The following is a 22,409-nucleotide window of genomic DNA, read 5'->3' on the forward strand; positions in this document are numbered from 1 at the left end:
AATTTACACCAGAGCCTTTGGTGAGGGACCTTGTCAAAGGCTTTCTGAAAATCCAAGTATACTATATCTACTGGATCCCCCTTGTCCGCATGTTTGTTAACTCCTTCAAAGAACTCTAATAGATTAGAGAGACAGGATTTCCCTTTACAGAAACCATGCTGACTTTTGTCCAACAAATTATGTTCTTCTACATGCCTCACAATTTTATTCGTTATTATTGTTTCGACTAATTTGCCCAGTACTGAAGTTAGACTTACCAGTCTGTAATTGCCAGGGTCGCCTCTAGAGCCCTTTTTAAATATTGGTGTCATGTTGGCTACCTTCCATTCATTAGGTTACGGAACCCGATTTAAAGGATAGGTTACAAACCACAGATAATAGTTCAGCAATTTCCCATTTGAGTTCTTTTAGAACCCTTGGATGAATGCCATCCGGTCCCGGAGATTTGTTAACATTAAGTTTTTCTATTTTTTTCCAAAACCTCCTCCAATGATACTTCAATTCGGGACAGTTCCTCAGATTCATCACCCACAAACGATGGTGCAGATTTGGGAATCTCCCTAATGTCCTCAGCCGTGAAGACTGAAACAAAGAAATCATTAGTTTATCCACAATGGCTTTATCGTCCTTGATTGCTCCTTTTATAGCTCGATTGTCTAGGAGACCCACAGGTTTTTTAGCAGGCTTCCTGCTTCTAATGTACTTAAAAAACATTTCGTTATTTCTTTTTGAGTTTTTGGCTAGCTGTTCCTCAAAATCTTTTTTTGCTTTTCTTGTTACATTTTTACACTTGATTTGACAGTGTTTATGTTCCTTTCTATTTATCTCACTAGGATTGGACTTCCACTTCTTAAAAGATGCCTTTTTGTCCCTCACTGCTTCTTTTACATGGTGGTTAAGCCACGGTGACTCTTTTAGGTCTCTTGCTATGTTTTTTAATTTGGGGTATACCTTTAAGTTGGGCCTCTATTATGGTGTCTTTAAAAAGTTTCCATATAGCTTGCAGGGATTTGGCTCTAGTCCTTGTGGCTTTTAATTTCCGCTTAACTAACCACCTCATTTTTGTGTAATTCCCTTTTTTGAAATTAAATGCCAGGCTGCTGGACTGCTGAGGTGTTCTTCCCACCACAGGAATGTTAAATGTTGTTATATTATGGTCACTATTCCCAAGCGGTCCTGTAACGGTTATATCCTGGACCTGATCACTCAGGACTAAATCGAGAATTGCCTCTCCCCTTGTGGGTTCCTGCACCAGCTGCTCCAAGAAGCAGTCATTTAAGCCATTGAGAAATTTTATCTCTGCTTCTCTTCCTGAGGTGACATGTATCCAGTCAATATGGGGGTAATTAAACCCCCCCCCCCCCATTATTATAGAGTTCTTTATTTTGGTAGCCTCTCTAATCTCCCTCAGCATTTCAATGTCAGTATCGCTGTCCTGGTCAGGTGGTCGGAAATATATCCCTACTGCTAATTTCTTATTATTGGAGCATGGAATTACTATCCATAGCGATTCTATGGAACGTGTTGATTCATTTAATATTTTTATTTCATTTGATTCTACATTATCTTTCACATACAGTGCCACTCCGCCACCCACCCAGCCTGCTCTATCCTTTCTATATATTTTATATCCCGGTATGATTGTGTCCCACAGATTTTCCTCATTCCACCAGGTTTCAGTGATGCCTATTATGTCAATCTCCTCCTTTAATACGAGGTACTCTAGTTCACTCATCTTATTAGTCAGACTCCTGGCATTTGCGTAGAAGCACTTCAAAATTTGCCACTGGTTATTTGTCTGCCCTTCCCGGATGCATTGGATTCCTTTATATGCGGTTGTTTGTCAGCTCTGGCCCATGGTTTGTTCTCTCCGCTCCTCTTTCTGACTACAGCTTAGAGAGTCTCTATCAATGGATTCTCCTCTAAGAGAAGTCTCCATCTGATTTACGTGCATCTCCACACCAATCGGCTTTCCCCCATCTCTTAGTTTAAAAACTGCTCTACGGCCTTTTTAATGTTTAGTGCCAGCAGTCTGGCATCCAATCAAAGCACTGCTACAGCACACCCTGCAAATTCTAGGTACTCAAGTGCAGTTAGTAAAATTACTCTATCTCAGGAGACCATCTTGATTATGACAATCTTGTGGCCCAATCACTACGGTAAGTTGCCCATTGCTGATGTAAATCATTATGGAAGCTTTATTTGCCTAAGATCAGGAACTGTAGGTGCAAATTGCCAAATTTCCAAACAGTCTCCTCAGTTGCAGTGGTATCACCTGGCCTGTTCAGATGAGTCCTTGGGTTTCCAAATTGGATTTAGATGTGCATGGATATCTGATCTTCTTTTGTGAAATGCTGTACACCCGCATGTTTCTGGATATGCTAGGGTTGCATTTGTTCAAATATGCACAAATTGAGAAAAGGTGTCGTCTTACAAGGAGGCGACTTTTTATTTCCTTTATTTCTTGTGAATTGGTGCCTTTTGAAAAAGGGCAAGGGAGGGGGGAAATGGCTGTAGTGAACAGCCAGGATAACTAACCCATAGATTACATGTAGTTTGCTTTATTAGGCAGTCTAAAAGTGAACATATGAATGGGGGTATTTCTATTGGCTTGTCAGTAGAATTGGTACCAAGCATAATGCTCTTGAAAAAATTTTTATATAAATGATCTGGAAATATAAAATCAATGCTGATAAAGCTTGTGGATGATCCAAAGATTTGGAGAAGTGGTAAATAGTGGTGACAGGACATTCATCCTAAGCAATATGAATGGCCCCAACTTACCAAGTGATCAAACAGAATGGTCTGCAATTGATTGCCTTTAAAACTAGGAACATACAGTCCATACTGTATCCTGAAAAGCAGAGACTCTGAAAAGGATCTAGGGGTCACAGTGGCAAAAAGAGCTAATTAAATTATTGGTCGTGAATAGGACCAAGGAGGTGATTTAAATTCTACATGTGGCAAGTGGTGAGACTGATACTGATTTGGTGTATACATTTTTGTAAAAGATTCAGAAAAAAATTGGGAGGATAAAGGAAAAAAAGCCACAGAAATGATCTAAGGCTGAAGAAAATGCCATTGAAGTGAGGCACGTAAGCTCAATCGGTTTAGCTAACCAAAAAGTTCATTGAGAGGACTCAACTATGATGTATAAATGGCTATGCAAAGAGAAAATGCTGGGTACCAGAGTATTCCGTAGTGGGAAAAGGACATAACAAGAACCAATGAATGGAAACTGAAACCGGACAGATTCGAACTAGAATTAAGGCACACATTTTTAACCGTGCTAGTGATTAACCATTGGAATAAATTACCATGGGACGTGATGGATTTTCCATCTTTCGATGTCTTCAAGGCAGGCGACCTTTAGTCTTAAGCAAATTATATGGCTCAATGCAGAGGTAACTGGGTGAAGTTCTGTCGCCTTGTTATTCAGGAAGTCAGCTTCGATCTAACAGTCCCTTCTGGGTTAGAAATCTATACATTTCCCACTAAGCTCTTTCATTCTTTTTTGAATGATTTCTCCTTGCAGTCAGTGCAGCCCACAAGGTGGCTCTGTAGCATGAGCTCTTAAGCTTTGTGGAGCCCAGGAGAGTGCAGAATGGCTTTTGCAGATCTGGAGGTGCAGAGTTTGGATTCTAGGCTGCAGTTTGAAGTACTGCTGAGGCAATAGACCGTGTCTTAGGGCAGTGGTCCCCAACCTTTAGAGGCTCCCGGGCGCGTGGGGGGCGGGGCCACTCACGCGCCGGGCGCCCGGGGGGTGAGGCCGCGCATCTGGGGACACGCCAGGGCATAGGGATGCCCTTGTACCGTGCGCCGGCATGTGCCCCAGGGCCGGGGCTGGAGCCGCCCGAGTGCCTTGTCCCGTGGGCCCGGGGCTGGGGCCGGCACCGGTGCTGCTCGAGCGCCATGCGCCCGAGCGCCCGCATATGCACCGGTGCATGTTGCGCGTCTGGGGCCGGCGCCTCCCATGCGCTGCGTGCTGGGGGCGGGGTCGGCCCAGGTTGTAGGTGGGCGTGCCCAAATGCCCCGGCGGGCACTTTGGCGCCCACGGGCACCGCGTTGGGGACCACTGTCTTAGGGCATGTTGTTGGAGCTTAGCAAACACTTAATAATGAAAACTCTAACAGAAAGCAACTTGGAGGGCTATGCACAGATGAGGCACTCCCCAAAATGCTGGCACAAGTGATAAATATCTTGGCTATTTCCTGAGAGGAAGGGGTTTATGTCCTTGCCAGAGGATATTGTGAAGGCCAGGGCTCTAACAGGGTGCAGAGAAGAACTAGATGAATTCATGGAGAAAACGTCCCTCAATGACTGATTAACCAGGATGGACAGGAATGGTGCGCCTAGCCTCTGTCTGGAAATGGGTGACAGGAGATGGATCACCTGGATTCCCTTTTCTGTTCCCTCCCTCTGGGGCACCTGGCATTGGCCACTGTCAGAAAACAAGATGCCAGGCTAGATTGACTTTTGGTCTGACCCAGAGTGGTAATTCTTAGGTTACAGAATTCCCTTTTGTTTTTATCTTCTGTTCACTCAGCATTGTCTGACCTGCACACCAAATGAGCTAGGGAGGAAAGCATCCTGTTCTCAGACTTGATTTGTTTGCCGGGGGAGAGTGTTAAGTTTTTGCAGACATCCGTATATTGGCATATCCTGACTTCTGAGAGCATCCCCTATAACATGCTTTGACTATAGTACTATTTTTAAAAAATAGATACAGTTTAAATTTAAATACATAACTTTATTCTACCTGCATGTAGAAATATTGCAGAGGTGTTTGAGCCAACTTAAAATGTAATGGCAAATAAACAGTGGTGGTGTAAGAATAACATTACAGCACCAAGATAACAGGGCGTAAGAGATTAAATAAAGATAAAATTGAATCCAATCGCAGTCTGAACATATTCTGGGGTAAAATTATTTAAAGGAGCAAAAAGAGCATAAAAGTCTAAATGGGACTATTGGGTGTAGTGCTTTCTAACAGATTGTTCTTCTTTGAGTGATTGCTCGTGCCCATTCTGTGTAGGGGTGAATATGTTGTCAGAAGTTTTCTCATAGCAGTATCTGTTGGGGAGCCCTCTGGAGTGGCATTGGTATTTCGGCTAATATATAACCCCTGTGTGCTGGCCCTCCACCCCCTCCGTTCCTTCCATGGCTCCTGAAGGTATTTGGAACATGCCTTTGCTCTTGCTCTGCAAGCACCACTTAGTCGTTCTTCTTGTTATGGTAGCTAGTTTAAAAGTTTAAAATTCATTGTTCTTATCTAGGTTTTTAGTAGCTGTTAAGTGTTGTACTTAGTATTAAGCACCCAGGCGTGGGGCTCGCTTCTGGTCAGGGTGCATCGGGTAGGGCAAGCCCGACTCCTAAGGCTTCAAGCCTTGTGAGAAGTGCCAGAAGCCAATGCCCTGTGGGGACCCTGTGGCAGTCTACTGTGAACAGCCTTTCTCCATCCTCTTTGGCATCTACCTTCAGAAAGTTGAAAGCTGCTATCAAATCCCTCCTCATTCATCTCTTCTGTAGATCTAACAAACACAAATCCTTCAGTCTCTCCTCCTAGGTCATGCGCTCCAGCCCCCTAATCATTTTGGTCGCCCTCTGCTGGACCCTCTCCAAGGTGTCCATGTCTTTTCTATATTGGGGGGGGGGGGCCAGAACTGGACACAATACTCCAGATGTGGCCTCCCCAGATCTGCTGGCAATGCTCCTTCTAATGCAACCTAATATGCCATTAGCCGCTTTGGCTACAAGGTCACACTGTTGACTTGTATCTAGCTTCTCATCCACTGTAACCCCCACGTCCTTTTCTGCAGAACTGCTACTTAACCATTCAGTCCCCAGCCTGTAACAATGGTTGGGATTCTTCTGTCCCAAGTGCAGGACACTAAACTTGTCGTTGTTGAACCTCATCAGATTTCTTTTGGCCCAGTCCTCCAATTTGTCTAGATCACTCTGGACCCTATCCCTGCTCTCCAATTTATCTACCTCTCCCTCTAGCTTAGTGTCATCTGCAAACTTGCTGAGGGTGCAATCCATCCCCTCATCCAGTCATTAATAAAAATGTTGAACAAAATCGGTCCTAGAACAGATACTTGGGCATGCTGCTAGAAACTGATCACCTGCAGGGCTTCCACGTGGTCTTTGGTTCACGCTTTTGTTGATCACTGTGTACTGGGCCATAAGGCATGAGAAGATGCAGTCCTGAGTAGGGCTGTCCTCTGCTTGGTTAAAGGTTAAAATCCGACCCTGCTTCCTAGGGTTTCTGCTTTGGAGTCACTTACATGGAATGGACATGAGCAGTCACTCGAAGAAAAAATGGTTCATCACTGTTGCTCTTTGAGATGTGTTGCTCGTGTCCATTCCAAATCCCGCCCACCTCCCCTTCTTCAGCATAGTCTAGTAAGAAGGAACCAACAGGGTAGAAGGCCAGCAGGGGTATATATTAGCTGATATACCAGCGCCATGCCAGGGGGCTCCCCTACTGGCCCAACGGGTACTGTTAAGGGAGAAAACGTCCAACCACGCATGCACGCAATGCGCGCCTATGTGGAATGGACATAAGCAACACGTCTCAAAAAGCCAGAGTTACAAAAGTAAATAACTTTGTTTTTTCTCAGGAGTGGTCAGTGGAGTGAACTGGTGCCGAATGAACTCAAATCACTGAGCAGTGTTCTATCTTAGGCCAGGACAGAATTATGCCCAGAAATTCCTCGGAGGCCAGATTGTGGTTGGCAGCAGTGCCAAGGAATGGGAGAGCACAATTTTCCTCCCTTACACCTGGGGCTGGACTGAGACATGGGCGAGCCAGGCAGCTGCCCGGGGCGCCAATCGATGGGGGGGGGGGGTTTCTTGATGGCAGCTGTAAGGGCACGCGGAGTCCCTTACAGCTGGCGCCACGCGCCCGGCTCCCGCAGCGCTGGCCCTACGGTGCCGGCCAGCAGCGCCCTTGCTTCCATGCCCGCGGGGCCCTGCATGGCCCAGCATGTGTGCCAGCAGCGCTGGCTGGGCCGGGCTGGGTAGCGCATGCACTGTGTGCCCCAGGGGTGGGCCTCAGGCTGTGCGCCAGCAGCCGTGGCCGCCCCGCGCGGGAAGGGGCGGATATAGGGCGGGGCGAGCAGGGCGGCCGCCCCGGACCACGCGCTTCAAGAAGCACTGTGCATGCACCATGTCAAAGGGGGGGCTCTGCGAAATTGTGCTGCTCTGGGCCCCACAAAATCCTCATCTGCCCTTGTGCGCATGCGCTGCGCTCCCTGGGGAGGTGGGCCCGTGCCCCATGGGTGGGCTTGCACATGCACCGTGCGCCCGGGGGTGGCGCCGTGTGCCTGGCCCAGGGTGCCAAAAGGGCTCAGGCTGGCCCTGCTTACACTCAAAGCCTGCACAGGTTTCAGCCATAATTTCTCGCACCGCCGGAGTGTAAAGATTGGCCCTCAGTAGGGGAAGAGGATAAACGGTGCCTCCCTGCTGTTCAGTGGAGTTGTCCAGCTGCAGAGAGGAGTTTAGGCTGAAGCTTTTGCAATGTTGTGTGTCCCCCTCCTCCCCTCCCTCTTCCACCCCCCCCCACCTTAGTTGACAAGGGGGAGGGGCAGGATTGTACTTTGATCAGGCATAGTCTCTCCTGATGCCCATTGAGTTGCTGTGACTTGGTTCCGTCCCCAACCCAGGGGTGTGGCTCAAAGCCCTGTAGGTTTAATAAATGGTAGTTCAAGAGAAGCGATCCTTGAGGGATCCAAATGAAGTGAGCTGTTGGGGTTCTTGGCAAGTCTGTCTTTCTAGCCCTGCTTTGTCCCGACCGTGTCTGTTAGTTTGCAATGCTACCTCGCTTTCTCACAGACATTGCTTTTCTCCTCATCCCATGCCTTGCAGAGGGAGAAGCCGAAGCGGAGTGGCTACAGGATGCCGGTCTCTCAGACCTAATTGGGGACCACACCTCTGACCATGATAATATAGTGCTGCTCTCCACCTTGACTAAGACCCAGGCTGCGGCCGTGCAGCGAAGGCTGGATACTTACTCCCGGTCACGGCGGAAAAAGAACAAACCACCAGTGCGTGACGTCAGAGACGTTTTTGGGGTGGTCAACTCTGAGGTATATTGATTTACTGACTTTCAGAATATTTCCATGTGTTGTAGCAACTGCTGTGGCTTTCTGGCTCTAGAGGAACTAGCAGCATTTCACCTTTGAGTGTAAGCGGAACTTGCAGAGTTTATGCTTCAGGTTTGCAGTAAAACAGTGCTATAGAAACTAAGAAGCTTCACTAGTCAATATATAGGGCTAGTGAAAGGTAGCAGAATGGTTGCTCTGTAAGCCTGAAGACAAGTCTGTAGCCACAGACCACAAACGGCATGAGCAGCAGCAACACAAGTTTTCCCACAAATTTTTAGGTGCTGTTTAAGCATCCATAGCTTTCCTGCAGACTGCTAACGAGTATCTTGGTTAAAGATCCCTACCACAAAGGACATTGTGACCCTGGATACTTGTTGGCAATGTGCTGGAATAAAAGCCGCTTTCCACAGCCTGCAGCATCAGTGACTTCTTGTTGTCAAGTGTGTTGGCCAGATCTTAACGCATGACATGTTCTGTGTAAGACTCATGACAACATTAGTATTTTATTTGTATTCTGCAATCACTTACAGATTTCAGCTGGGATCATGACCCTGCTGCTTAAAAGTACATAACCTCTGAGCTCTCTGGAGACTGAGTTGACCTCATGGTCACAAAGGGTAGGGCAAAGGTAGCAGAATTCACAATTTGCTGTAGAATTGGAGGCCAGTGCCTAGTCAGGAGGGAGGAAATGGATCATAATATAGGCTCCATTTAATATGTTCCTGAACTTAGTCCCATTAATGTAGAACATTTGGATTAACTGCTCCGCTTCCAATTTAATTTGCCTTCAGCGACTTGGTAGTCCAGTTGGTTTAAAAAAGCTTTAGTAAGGACAGCACGTTCCTTAAAGCCACCTTATTTTGAGCCCAGGAAAGTGGACTTGCTAGTGAGTTCACCCAGGGAGCTTACCAATAGAAGTTGCCCGTTTCCTTCCTTTCCACCTGATGCCTTTTAAAAACCTGCAATACTCATTTATACACAATGAGCCCATTCCGGTGTTCATAGGTTGAGATAATTCTACCTAAGCATGTTAATATCGTGTAACTGACTAATCAAATAGTCAGTGCATTTTTGCATTGACTATTCAATTAGTCGATAGGGTGCCTCTGTCTTTGAAGTGTAACAGCAGCCCTAGGGCTGTTGCTACACTTCAAAGGCGAAAGCCCCGAAGCCCAGGGTCAGCTGTGGATTCCCCTGCAGCGCTGCCGCTTTGAAACGCCTCGGCGGTGTATCAAAGCAGTAGTGCCATGCTGAGCCTGGGATCAGCTAGGAAGTCGCCAGCTGATCCCAGGCTTGAGCAGCACTGCCACTTTGAGATGCCACGAGGAGCCTGATGCCGGGCTCCCCGCAGCATTCAAAGCAACAGTGCCACATGAAGCAGCTGACCCCAGGCTCTGTGTGGCGCTGCGGCTTGAAGTATCCCCCTTTTCTCCCCTCCCTTGCTGCCTCTATCTGATCGAGGCAGCAACGGAGGGGGAGGGGGGCGAAGTGACCAAGTGGACTATCCTGTCGATTATCCCATAAGCATTTGCTTATGGGATAGTCAACTAGTCCTTCACATCTGCTTACTCACATGGAGGATGGAGATATTGTGAATGATGCCATGTAAATGCAGCTTGTTCTTGTTTGTGCAAAAGTAGGTGACAGCACAGAGCCATTTTGCCTATGCAGCTAGGATGATTAGGTAACAAGTCTGAAAAATTGGGGCACTTCTTAATTTTTTTTGGGAGGTGAAAGGGTAACATTTCATATCTAAGACAAAGCCCCCTAATATCAGGATGTCTGGTTACCGTATGTGGAACTACAGTAACTATTTGTGCCCAGAGGTCCAATTTAATGGCCTCTCTGAAAATTTGATGCTGAATGTTTTAGTTTTGATTTATCAGCACAAATGCCATGTGATCCCATTAACTCTTCTGAAATAACTCCATTTTCCTTTGCTCCTGAAGCATTTGCCAAGCTTATAAATATCAGTCTCCTGTGCACATTTGATACATGGCTAATATTTGCCTTTGATAATCCATGCAATTGAGCTCTAGCGTCATGCTTTAAAATACCCGGTATATTGTGTGCACATTCAAAGATTCTCTCTGCTTATTGAAATGGCTTTTAACTTGATGAGATGGAACATTCTGTTTTCTTATTTACGTTTGTAAGTAAGATGCCTCAATACCATTCTATAGGCTCTGGTTAGAGCTATTGAAATTATTCATGTTTTTTTGGTCCCCGTATTGTTGGACTTCAAAGCCTTGCTCTCATGTGTTTTAAGATGCCCAATCATTAGCAGAATGTACTGGATAGGTTGTGCAAAACTGAAAACAGCAAATAAGCATGTTTTAAAGATAGCTGTGTGAAAACTTGTTCCTCCTTTATTGACTTGCCAAGGCCACAATTCCATAGCCCTGTGTATTTTCCTCTTATTGCAAGAGAAGTTGAAATCATATGCACTTAAAATACAAAGGCAAATTAATTTTTTTCCTTTCTGAGTTCTGTAATGCTCTTCTCCATTTTGGAGGAAATACCAGATCCCCAATTCAGGTTATTCATCAGCAATCAATGCATTTATTTGCGATGTTTAATTCTTCCTAGTTTAATACTCTGGAATCTTAAAGCGGGTTGTAAAATGTGTTGATCGGAACCCATTTACAGGCTCTGATCCAAGTCCCATTGATTTCAATAGGCTTTGGAACAGGCCAGTTAAATGCTGAACATCTTGATTGTTGGGCCAACTTCTGCCCTCCAATACAAGTGTGGGTTTCCCACCAACAATTATAGGAGCCCCATATAAACAGAAATACGCTAGTATGTCTTTTCTTCCTAGTACTTCCACAAACGTGTGCTCTCACAGTACCTTTTTGTGTGGCTGAGGCACACCAAGGTAATTTGATTTTTACCACAGGTGTAAAGAAGCGCACTGCATCCTGAGTCTTGAACTCAGGTCTCTTGAGGCTTAGCCCACTGCCTTAAGCACAGGACTATCTCACTCCGGGGGGAGGAGAATCATGCTAAGAAGCAAAGAGTAACAAATGAAAGCCTGGCTCCTGGTCCTATGATGAGATCTTAGCCCATATCCCTGCTTCTCTTTGGATGTACGTTTCCTCCTTTTTCTGTACTGTTCTTAGTGTGAAATCTGGGTGCCACATTGGATTCAAGGAAAGTATTCTGCTCAGTGAGTATGTTCATGCTGTAGTGATCCATTGACTGCAAAAATCAAGGAAGTCCATCTGTTGACTTCAAGTTCAGGGCTTATAAAGGGGCCACTCACATCCAATAGATGAAAATCAGCAGCAATTTGCTTCATGATGACCTTTTCTTCTGAGTTCTTTGTTTTGGCGGGGGACATTTCTCTGTTTTTGGCAGTCCACCTTGACCACCTGTGTACAACTCTGAAGCAGTATTTTTAGTCATCAATACGACTTGCATTTCTAGCAGGTTTTTTTCCATGCACATGCGTGCAGTTGCATTGCTGTTCATTGAATAGACGCACTGGTCTGAAAAGAACCTGCTGCCTCTAACGTTTGCTCCATGCTTGATGACTGGGCTAAGGATGTTAAGGATGGGGTATTTCACTAATTGAATAGTCAATGTGTTTTTGCATCGACTATTCTATTAGTTGAGAGGGCGGCGCTGCTCCTTTGAAATGCCACCACAGCGTTTCAAAGGGGCACCACCTCACAGCTGATCCCGGGCTTAGCGCCACACAGAGCGTGAGCTCAGCTGGGGACTCCAGCTGATCCAGGGCTCCCTGCAGCGCTGCCGCTTTGAAATACCCCCCCCCCCCCCGCGTCTATCTGATAGAGGCAGCAAAGCGGCGGGGGAGTGACTAGTCGACTAGCCCTTAACATCCCTACACTGGGCCACTTACACACAAGGTTAATCAATCACATTTATTGCTCGAGATATAGTAGCCCATTGTCTGTACGTCTGTAATGTACACGGCCACCCCCCCCCGGCCGTGTACGTCAGCGCCCCGCCCCCCTTCTCCTCTCTGCATGGCTGCTCGGCCAAGCACTGTGCTGCTCAGCTGGGCCCCGCTGGGGGAGCAAGCGACGGCAAGCTGGGGGAGCGCGGACCCCAAACGGCTGCTTGCCACTGCTTGCTCCCCCACAAGGGCCCAGCTGAGTGCTCTCAGGTGAGTGTGCCAAGGGGGACGGGGCTGGCCGGAAGGGGGGTGGGAAGAAGAGCTGGGGGGGGGGGGAGGAAGGATGGGGGGTCCCAGAGGAAGGGGGGCGGGAAGCAGTGCTGGGGGGAGGGGAGTATCCTGGGGCCATGGGGCTGGCCAGCAGGAAGAGGGGGCGGGAAGCAGAGCTGGGGGGAGAATCGGGGGCGTTGGGGCTGGATGGGAAGGGGGGGGGGACAGAGGAAGAGGGGCGGGAAGCAGACTGATGGCGGCGGGGGAAGGGGGGAGGGCGTGCAGCCACTGGCCACAGCCGGAGTCCTTCTGGCCGCACTCCCGGCAGGCGCTCCCTTTAGGAAGAGGGGGCGGGAAGCAGAGCTGGGGGGAGAATCGGGGGCGTTGGGGCTGGATGGGAAGGGGGGGGACAGAGGAAGAGAGGTGGGAAGCAGACTGATGGCGGGGGGGGGGGGGGAGGGCGTGCAGCCACTGGCCACAGCTGGAGTCCTTCTGGCCACACCCCCGGCAGGCGTTCCCTTTACTTGCCAGCAGAATTCTGGTGGGGGCGGGGCTGGGAGCCACTCCCCCCACCTGGCTTCTGCTCGCAACCAGAGGCTCTCAGCTGGGCACCGTGAGCCTCTGGTCCAGTGCAAAAGCCGGGTGGGCGGAGCAGTGGGGGGGGGCTGGGAGTCCTGGCCCCCGCCCCACCTGGCTCTTGCGCCTGACCACAGGGCTCCCAAAGCCAATCGCACTCCGCCTCCCAGTCGCTCCCCCGCCCCTGCCAGGCTTCCCTCCGGGGCCCAGCCGGAAAGTCACACAATACCGGACATTGCACATGTCTGGTATTTTCTGAATTTTTCTACTGGCCAGACGGTGCAAATACCGGACTGTCCGGTAGAAAACCGGACACCTGGCAACCCTAGCCCCGGTGGGAGCTCCACTTGCTTCCCCGCCGCGGCCCAGCTGAGTGGTGCTGGCACTGCGCCGCTCAGCTGAGCCCTGGTGGGATGGGAAGGGGGGTGGGTCGGTGACATACACGGCCAGGATGCGGGGCCGGGTATGTCACTGCCCCCCCGGCTCCTCCCACTGTGGCGCTGAGTAGTGCGCCCCTCAGCCGGGCCACCCTGGGCGAGGGGAAGGGGGGGCAGTGATGTAGACAGCCCCGCCCCCGGGCCGTTTATGTCACCGCCCCACCCCTCTTCCCCTGCGGAGGCCCGGCTGAGCACGCAACACTCAGCAGAGCCGCCACAGAGGGAGGGGAAGGGGGTAAGGCGGTGATTTACACGGCCAGGGGGCGGGGCTCTCTGTCACCGACTCCCCCCCCACCTCTCCCACTGTGGAACTCAGCTGAGTGCTGTGCCCCTTGGAGCCAGCAGCGCAAGGGGCCGTTTGGGCTCCCCCGTGGTGGGAGAGGAAGGGAGGGCGGTGACGTACATGGCCCCGCCCCCGGCTGTGTACGTTACTGCCCCGCCCCCCTCTATTGTGGCAGCGGGGCTGAGCAGGCAGCACTCAGCCAAGTGCCATAGCGGGAGAGAAGGGGAAGGGGGTGGGGAGAGATGGAGGGGAGAGAGAGGCAGGAGGAAGAGGAGAAGAGAAAGGGAGAGTGAGAGGCAGGAGGGGGAGAAGAGAAAGAAAGAGACTGAGAGAGAGGCAGGAGGCGGAGGAGAGCGGGGGGGGGGGGGGGGGAGAGTGCTCAGTAGGAGGGGAGAGAGTGCTCAGGAGAGAAGACCTGAAAATCCCGTCTTATGATGGGCTAATTGGCTAGTTGTTCAAAGAAAAGAAGTAAAATCTTTCTTTACACCTGGATAATTTTAATGAGTTGCAATGGCTCATCATCAGTTCCTTGTTCTTTATTGCTGGGTTAACTGTATACTAAGATCGTTGCAATTGGTGCTAGTCAGAAAGCTTTCATTAAAGGTTTGAGGCAAAACACTTTGTATGAAAATATTCTTTCTCTTTCACAGCCAGCTCTGTTGACAGTGGGATTTTATCAGCATGTTGTTAGGAGGCATTTGGCATCATGTTGATCGTTTAGAGACACGTCACTTCACTTCAGCACACCTCTCTGATGTATGGCAAAGAGCTACATTACTGTAGAGCTGACAAAAGGGGAACCTCGTCTGCTTAGTGTATTTTCATCCATGTGGCTAAGTGGCATATAATTAAAGAAAGTGGCTTCTCCTCAAAGGCCAGTATTCCAGGGGTGGATGTCACAGGAGCTGTTTGAAAACTGACTCCTGATGGGTGCATTTTGACAACTGGTTAGAGCACTTAAACTGAATAGATATATCCACTGGCTCCTGAAGCTGTGAGTGTGAATTGGTGATTTAACAGTGGTGGGAGTGTGCAGGTTATGGAGTGTGGGGGAAGGGAGAGGAGTGTTAATTGCAGATCTCTGCTGCTGAAGAAAGTTCCGCTCTTGGTACTGTAAAACTAAGACATACACTGAGGTTTGCAAAATGTTATTTTATTGCCGTTCTTTGAGTGACTGTCACATCAACGGCAGGCCTTGCAGATTTGCATATAACTAAATAGCATCATGGTTTCACTTTAGTGCTAGAGAGTAAGATGATTTTTGTAGGGCTGTGAACAGGTAATGCTTACTGGCTCCAGGTAACTAGTCAGGGCTTGAGCAGCTCCCCACCTGCTGCAGGCAGGGGGTTGCTCTAGCCCTGCTGGGCACATGCTGTGGACTGGGACTAGGAGGCAGGGACTAGGAGGCGGTCCAGCCCCCATGTGGATCTGAGAACCTGGGGCAGCCCAAGCCTCCACACAGGGCTGGGGGCAGTTTCAGCCCAGCTGCAGCAGTCTCCAGCCTGGATCCCACTTAGTTGATTAACCGGTTAAACATCAGGTCAACCTAATGTTTAACCGGTTAACTGATTAACCAGGATTTCACACCCCTAGTTCCTTTTTGCCAAAACCAGCATGTCCCATGTTGGTCTCTGATCTGCATGTAGCATATTGTACTAAGCAGGTTCCTTCCTTTTTTTAGGAGACAGTAGCAGAGGTGGAAGAGTCTGGCATGGATAGGTCTCCCCGTAATAAGGAGACTTCAAACTACGCCCAGAAACGTAAGGCGGTTTTACTGTATTCTATATCTACAGTGTACCATTGAGGTTAAGAAATGGAACATATTTTGTGATTGAAGCATTTATGAACAACTAGATTTCACCATACAAAGATACAAGAAAGTGTCCTTCTGTCCTCTTCCTTAGCAGCTGTGAAAAGCTAATAGCAGTATCGGCACCCCTTCCATCAGTCTCGTCTCTTTATAAGGGATTAAATTGATACGATGTAATTCACTCTGCTATTGAATGTTTCCCTTTTTATGTTTACAAAGGGAAAGACTTAGAACTGTTCGCATTTTGGGTTTTTGTAATCTGTCCTTGGTTTAAAACAGTCAGGAATGGCAGCACTTGTTTACACTTAGACTCCAAAGTCCGTTAACTCAGTCTGAATAGATGTGTGCACCAGGTTACGTGCAATTACATAAACGTGTTGGCCTTTGTTTATTATCTCCAACCACAGGAGAAATTCCTAGTTAGGGCTAAAATCCAGGAGGGTTATGCTTCTAATTTAAGTTCTTAAACAGCTTTGCTTCCCGTATTAAAGGTTTTGAGAAGAGTATTACCTTTATGTAACACAAGTCCGATGTGTTATGGTATCGAGGTCCAATGAAATCTGGTTACAGTGGAGTGTTGGCCTAGATTTTTAACCCAAACGTTATCTGTCATGGGCTTGCCATCCTCGTGCTCAAATAAGGTTTGTGGTGTTAGGCTTGTTAGAGGAGAGAGTTTATGGAGTAAGATCACGTAGTTCTGGGCTTGGGTCATTACGGATTGTGCAATTTTAGAGCTGAACATAGGTATCAGGCCAAAATCATCCAAAATCAAATTGAAGAATTTGTCCATTTAGACCAGGAGTCTCTAACTCCCGACCTGCAGGCCATCCCCTGCTATCTGCCAACGCGCTCTGCTTCCCCTATGGTTTCTTATGCTGGGTGGGGAGGTGTGACCACTGCCACTGTGCCAAGCCCTCCCACAGTAATCCCCAAAGCCATGTCCTTGAGGGGCCAGGTGAGGGCAAAAAGGGGCAGGCTTGGGGTTGGTAATGGACAGGCCCTCCCAGCCCACCAGGAGTCCCAGGCTGGATTGTGCGATGTCCCAAGGGCTGGGAGTTTGAGACTCCTCATTTAGACATTCATTGATTTCAAGGTCATCTTAGACATTTGGCATGTTGCTGACCTGGTAGATTGTAGCTATAATGCTGTGACTAAGCCTTGGACATGATAGCTGGCAAACCTTGCCAAGCTCAAGTACTCCCAGGTCTTTCTTTTTTGTGGTACTCCACAAATCTTGAACATGAATACGTGTTCCTAGATGAGTTTGTCCATATGTCCCCTTGGCTTTCCGAACTTCTTCAAATTAAGAGATTCTTTTATCCATAGCAGATTCAAGGGGACTCGAGGATTTTTCTTGCATGCTTGGAAGCCCTGGAAAAGAGGAGATATTCTGTACTGACATTGCCTACTCGGAGCAAGCAGCCATTTTGCACAAAGGATCATTTCTACGGGAGTCTAGGAAGATAAAGGAAGAGAGCGCCCTAACTGTAAGGGCTGTATGGCACTTCCCCCTTGAACCTTATCAGAGAGAACCCTTGGGAACATAGTTCGTTTTATGTTTTCAGGGTGTTGAGCGGGTTAGACTTCTGGGTAAGCATAGTAGAATGGTGCACATGTGAATGGGGACTTTGGGCATTCGTAATGCATTGATAAGTAAAGGGAACTGAGTTGTGATAAAAGTCAGCAGAGGAGGTATCGCTGCACTGAATCTTAGCCGACTGAACTCCTACAGTTCTGCATTGCTGGTGTCTGGTCTGCTTGCACTTCCTCTTTCCATTGTACATTAGCGGAAGGATAATAACCAGAGCCAAGGTGCTATGCTGAGGAATTTTGACTTACATACGAGGAGGCTCTGTGAAACCTGTAGGAAGCTGTTGGACCCCTTTCCGAGGGCTACAGTGGATTGGGAAGGGCTTGTGTACTGAATTTGCCTGACAAAATTAGGATCCCAAATAAGACAACAATCCAGGAAAAGCAATGGCAAAACAAATAAACTCTCTAGTGCATAGCAAATTCTCTTATTTAATTCTCATGTGCATTCGCCTCTGGAACTGTAAGCTGGCTTGGGTCCAATCCAGATTTGGTGGCAGACAAGGTGATTGCAATAGTTGAGACAAGAGGAAGTGAGTGTGTGGATAAGAACTTCCTGGGAGGTGGAGCAGAAGTAGTGGTATGCCTGGGTAGTAATTTGTGGCTGGTAAGAGACATACAGCTGTAAGAGCAGTGGAAAGAAGTGATAGGGGGACACACAAGAAAATGAACAGAATTATCTGTCTCAAACCTTACTTCCTGCTATTCTTTCTCCCTAGCAGTTTAAGATCCCCAAGGGCAGGCTGGGAGTGACCCGGATAGGAGACTTGTCTCCTCAGGACATGAAGAAGATCCCCACGTTGGCCCTGATTGAGCTGACGGCTCTCTGCGACGTCCTGGGCTTGGAGTTAAAGAGGAACAAGGCACCCAAGCAGAAGGCAAAAGGTCGGTGTAGCCTCAGTTCCTGTTGCCCAGCTTGAACAATGAGGTCTTGGTAGCACTAGACTTCCTTGCAGACGCTATCTAATCAACTTGCATCCAGAGGAAAGATGATTGAGATCTTGTACGTACTTAATTGTCCCCTGAGACCAGAACCTGAGTTTGTGATTCTCACTGCTGCCCTCCGGGTGACCCCTATTCCAGGAGTGGGGAATTTTTTGAGGATCATGAGCCACTGGTCCACAGAAAAATCAGTTGGGGGCGGCACACAAGTAAGAGGCCCTCCCTCCCCCGCCAAAACCCCCACATCACTGGCATGGCTCCTGATTGAGAGAGAGAGGCAGTCCCCACATCCCCCTCACATGCCAGAGCCTAGTGGGGCCCAGGCTAGTAGATTTTGTGTGCCCCAGTCCAGCAGTAGGTGCAGGCTCTCCAGTGCAGGGGCAAGGAGCCTTGAGCTTCAGGGGCTGGATCCAGGCAAGCTGGGGGCTACATCTGGCCCTTGGGCCTGAGGTTCCCCACCCCTGTCCTGTTCCTTTGCTCTGTCTACTGTTCCTCTTTCTTCCAGCGACTTGGGTATTGATAAAGTGTAGTTCTCATTTTCAAGGGAAGAAATACTCCTTTGAACAGTAACAGTAGTAAAGAATTACAGGTGCATTGTCCTTAATGCAGAGAATCGACTCTTTGGGGTTCCACTCGGCACTTTGTTGGAAAATGACCAAAAACTCATCCCCAACACCAAGGTCCCGCTGATTCTCCAAGCAGTAAGTTACCTTCAGAATTCACTCGCACGTGAGAGCTCTGCTTTTGGTCTTGAGCCTTAAGCTGAAAAGGCTGCCATCAGATCTATATTGAGAGCTTTCTGTCTCCCTTGTAGTTGCTGTCATGTTTGGAAAAGAAAGGGCTTGACACTGAAGGCATCCTGAGAGTTTCTGGGTCCCAGATCAGGATTAAGGTACAATCATTTCGCTAATACCAGTCTAAAGTGTAGGCGTACTTGTCAAGAGATCATGTTGCATGAGCCTTGCATATGGTATTACCTTATTTAAAGTGATCCCTAGCCACCTTGCCCCCACAAATGATGAATATTCACTGATGCAGAGCCTGCTAGTAGGTCTGTGTTGTGAAGCACTCACCAGTGTGTGCGTTGTTGAGGGTTGCCCTGTTTAAGATCCCCCTCAGATTCCCTTTCTGCGTGAGTGAAAGTGTTGACGTGTTTCCTCTCTACAGAACCTGGAGCAAAGGCTGGAAAGTGACTTCTACACCGGTCTGTTTCGCTGGGATGAGGTCCGTCAAAACGATGTGTCTGGTTTACTGAAGAGATTCATTCGAGAGCTGCCCGCCCCTCTGTTGACAGCCGAGTATCTGCCAGCTTTTGCGGCTGTGCAAAGTGAGTCCCTTTCCGGAGAACCTGGCCTTAGCAGCCTTGGTTTGTCTTCTAAGTTCTGTTCTCCTACGTGGTACGTGCCAGCTGAGCTTTTCTGTTCTAGGCAGATAGCAACTGGATTCAGCCAATCAGACACTGCACCTCGGGTACAGAAAACACTAGAATCTTTCTTGTTTCCAGTGGTGCCCTGCTGACAAGTGCCATGCAGAAAACACATATTGGAATAGCATTATGTAGTACTGTCTGGGACCAGCTTGTGTACAAACACATGGTAAAAGCTGTCCTCTAAGTAGAGCAGATCTGCTGGGCAGGCCATGTTGCAAGGATGCCAGATCATCGCATCCCTAAACAGCTCTTCTATGGTGAGCTGTTTCAAGGGAAGCGATCGCACGGGGGACAAAAGAAGCGATACAAAGATACGCTTAAAGCCTCTCTCAAGTCCCTGGATATTGACACGACCTCCTGGGAGACCCTGGCACAAGACCGATCAACATGGCACACGCTGATCTACCAAGGCTGTCAAACATCTGAAGCCAGAAGGACAACCATAGCACAAGAGAAGCGAGCACTCCGTAAAGCCAGAGTTGCAAAAGCTGCAACAGTGGTGCCCACACATGTCTGCCCGACATGTGGTAGAACATTCCGTGCCCGTATCGGCCTTATCAGCCATTTGCGGACACACCATGAACAGTCCATAACCCGTTAGATGTCAAGATCCTCTTCGAATATGATGGACGAACAACAACAACAACAAAAGTAGAGCAGATCAGTAAAAGATGGGAGGGAAAATACAGAGCAGAAGTGAGTGGCCCTAGGACAAACAGTAGGTCAGTGGCAGAACCAGGAATAGAGAACAGCCTTCTAGTCTCCATTGCCCCCTCCCCTCCATTGGACCATGTTGCCTCCTCCATAGCCTGGTCTAATGCATAGTTTGCACATCTCTGACCTGGTCCCCCACTCCCTTCTCCCTCTGAGTCTCAGCTAGAACATGGCTCCGGTTCCCTTTTCAATCCATTTAATGTGGTGAATTTTTCAGGTCTTGAGCGGCTGCAGTGGAACAGTCTTAAATTAACTTTTATTAATGCTCACTCAATCCCTAGTTTTCTGCACTTCTATCCTTGCTGCTGCAGGAGGAAATAGGGAGTAACAGTTAATGCATGTTCTAGGAATCCAGGCTCTTGAGTGCTGCTAGTGGCTTTGCCACAGAGTTGCTGTGTTGATTAAAACAAATCACAGCCTCACTGTTTCTGTTTATCCGTCTCTGCAATGGTTAGAATCTGTCTCCTTTCAGGGGTGCTAAGAGATCCATTAATTCTGTCAAAACACTCACACTTCTCAGTGCCTATCCCAGAATCAAAACAATTTCCTTAGGTCCTTTGGAAAATGTTACCCTCAGACCTTGGAGCCTAATTGCCATTTTCCAAAAGTGACTCAAGCTCTGAAGTTTCATTGAGTCAGTAGGACTCAGGCTTCTATGAGCTTGTCTACATGGCATCCCAATCTGGACTTCAAGGGTGTGAATTGTAGAGTTCTTTAACTGCTCTGTAGAGAGAGAGCCCTGCATGGCTACAACATTTATTATCCACATTTTCAAGAGGGAGCCACGACTATCCACGCATAGAAAGCGGATACCTGCAGATTTACAGGGTTCTAGATGCAAAATTTGTATCCTCATCTGCATCTACAAAAATGAGCCACAGACATCCACGTTCATATCTGTGGCTATACAGTGGCTGTCAGTAGATTTGCTGGGCTCTATGTATATAGACCCTGCTAAAGCAAACTAAATACAAGGCAGTTACATTACTCTGTGGTTCATGCTCTTGTCCAGACTGCAGCACCTTGTAGACAATCCCTAAATCACAGGTGTTTTGGTAAGTTTTCCCCTGGCGTTTTCCCCAGATTGATGATACGTGTTTTGCAATAGGGCACCAACCTGTTCAGAACTCTGATTTCATGTCATTGTTCCATGTTTAATTAGACTCCCAATTATTTTGCGTGTGTGCTGTTGCTGTTTGATGGGACATAGTGCATTTTCCCTACTGTAGATATCCTAGACCTGAGGCAGAGATTGCAAGCACTCAACCTGCTTATTCTGATTCTGCCAGAGCCCAACAGAAACACCCTAAAGGTAATAACCACCTTCTGCTGTATCGGTTGTATGAGAGAATGTGAATCTTTTCAGAGAACATTTGTTTTGATATCAGAGAGAGAGAGAGAGAGAAAGAGAGCAGTATAAGCAATGTGGGCTGTATTCTTCGATCTCTCTTCAACCCTATCATCTTACCTAGGTGTGGATGCCTGGGGCCAAACAAATTTCCATGTGAGTTCCGTGGGATCGCCTCGTTTATGCATGTAAATTTAGGAGTAGCATAAATTGTGGCTCGTCAGGGTGCATCACTTATCTCCATGTTTGAAATTCTGGCTCTTCCTATTAGAATATCCATTGACCAAAGTCTCCTTAGCTCCTGGATTGATGCCAAGATGCTGCTGATCTTGGTGATTCTTGTGTAATGTCTGTTTAAAACTTGGAAATAGATGCTGCAAAAGAACTTTCTACCCCCACGCTGTTCAGACTGCATAGCCGTGGAAGCGATATCAGAGCAGCTAATTTTGAACTAGAGAATGTTTCTCCGTCAGTTTTGTGGTAATGCAGGACGTTTGGTTTTTACTTGTGGTGGTTAGCAGTTTGGGGATCCAAGTGTCAGGAGTACTGCACAAGCCATATCCTCAAGTCCCTCCTGAGCTGCTCTGTAGTGCCATCTCCAGGGGGTGAATCTACACTGCAGAGCTTAACTCGAAAGAAGCCATGGAAATTGAGCTATGTCAATTGCATAGCTTATTTCAAAATAGCTTATTTCAAAGTTGGGAGCATCTACACAGCACTTATTTCAAACTAGAGCATTCTTCCTCCAACTTCCCTTCCTCTTCGCACAATGAGGGTTACAGGAGTTGCCATAGGAAGTCTTTCAGTTTGACAGTATTTTGACATTATTTCATTATGTAGCTTTTCCTTGAGGGATCTTTGGAATCTGAAATCCAGAGTGAATTTCAAGGGATGCAACCTGCCACTGATCAGGGCAGACTTCACCTGCCTTGTGTGCAAACCACCTTGACTTTCCTGACTTTTGTGAACAAGATGTACCTTGCTGTGTTGTGGCTTGTGGAGCAGCTAACTGATGACTTCTTAGTGCTAGGATCTGACCA

The 22,409-nt window shown here is 47.9% G+C and overlaps 1 protein-coding gene across 6 annotated transcripts in view; it reads left to right on the plus strand.

Annotated features, from left to right (window-relative positions):
* Nucleotides 1-22,409, plus strand: part of ARHGAP40 (Rho GTPase activating protein 40) — a 91,465-nt gene that overhangs the window by 56,018 nt on the left and 13,038 nt on the right. For 4 of the 6 annotated variants that reach the window (XM_075901341.1, XM_075901342.1, XM_014570428.3 and 1 more), the window contains exons 3-10: nt 7,870-8,090; nt 15,218-15,296; nt 16,673-16,833; nt 17,656-17,821; nt 18,488-18,579; nt 18,693-18,770; nt 19,046-19,205; nt 21,251-21,333. In XM_075901341.1, coding sequence (XP_075757456.1) covers nt 7,870-8,090; nt 15,218-15,296; nt 16,673-16,833; nt 17,656-17,821; nt 18,488-18,579; nt 18,693-18,770; nt 19,046-19,205; nt 21,251-21,333 — 1,040 coding nt within the window. The remainder of the gene's footprint in view (nt 1-7,869; nt 8,091-15,217; nt 15,297-16,672; nt 16,834-17,655; nt 17,822-18,487; nt 18,580-18,692; nt 18,771-19,045; nt 19,206-21,250; nt 21,334-22,409) is intronic. The other 2 variants (XM_025181639.2, XM_025181638.2) reach the window with 2 other exon arrangements.

This window comes from Pelodiscus sinensis, chromosome 18 (genome assembly GCF_049634645.1).
Source record: "Pelodiscus sinensis isolate JC-2024 chromosome 18, ASM4963464v1, whole genome shotgun sequence".
NCBI classification, from domain to species: domain Eukaryota; kingdom Metazoa; phylum Chordata; order Testudines; family Trionychidae; genus Pelodiscus; species Pelodiscus sinensis.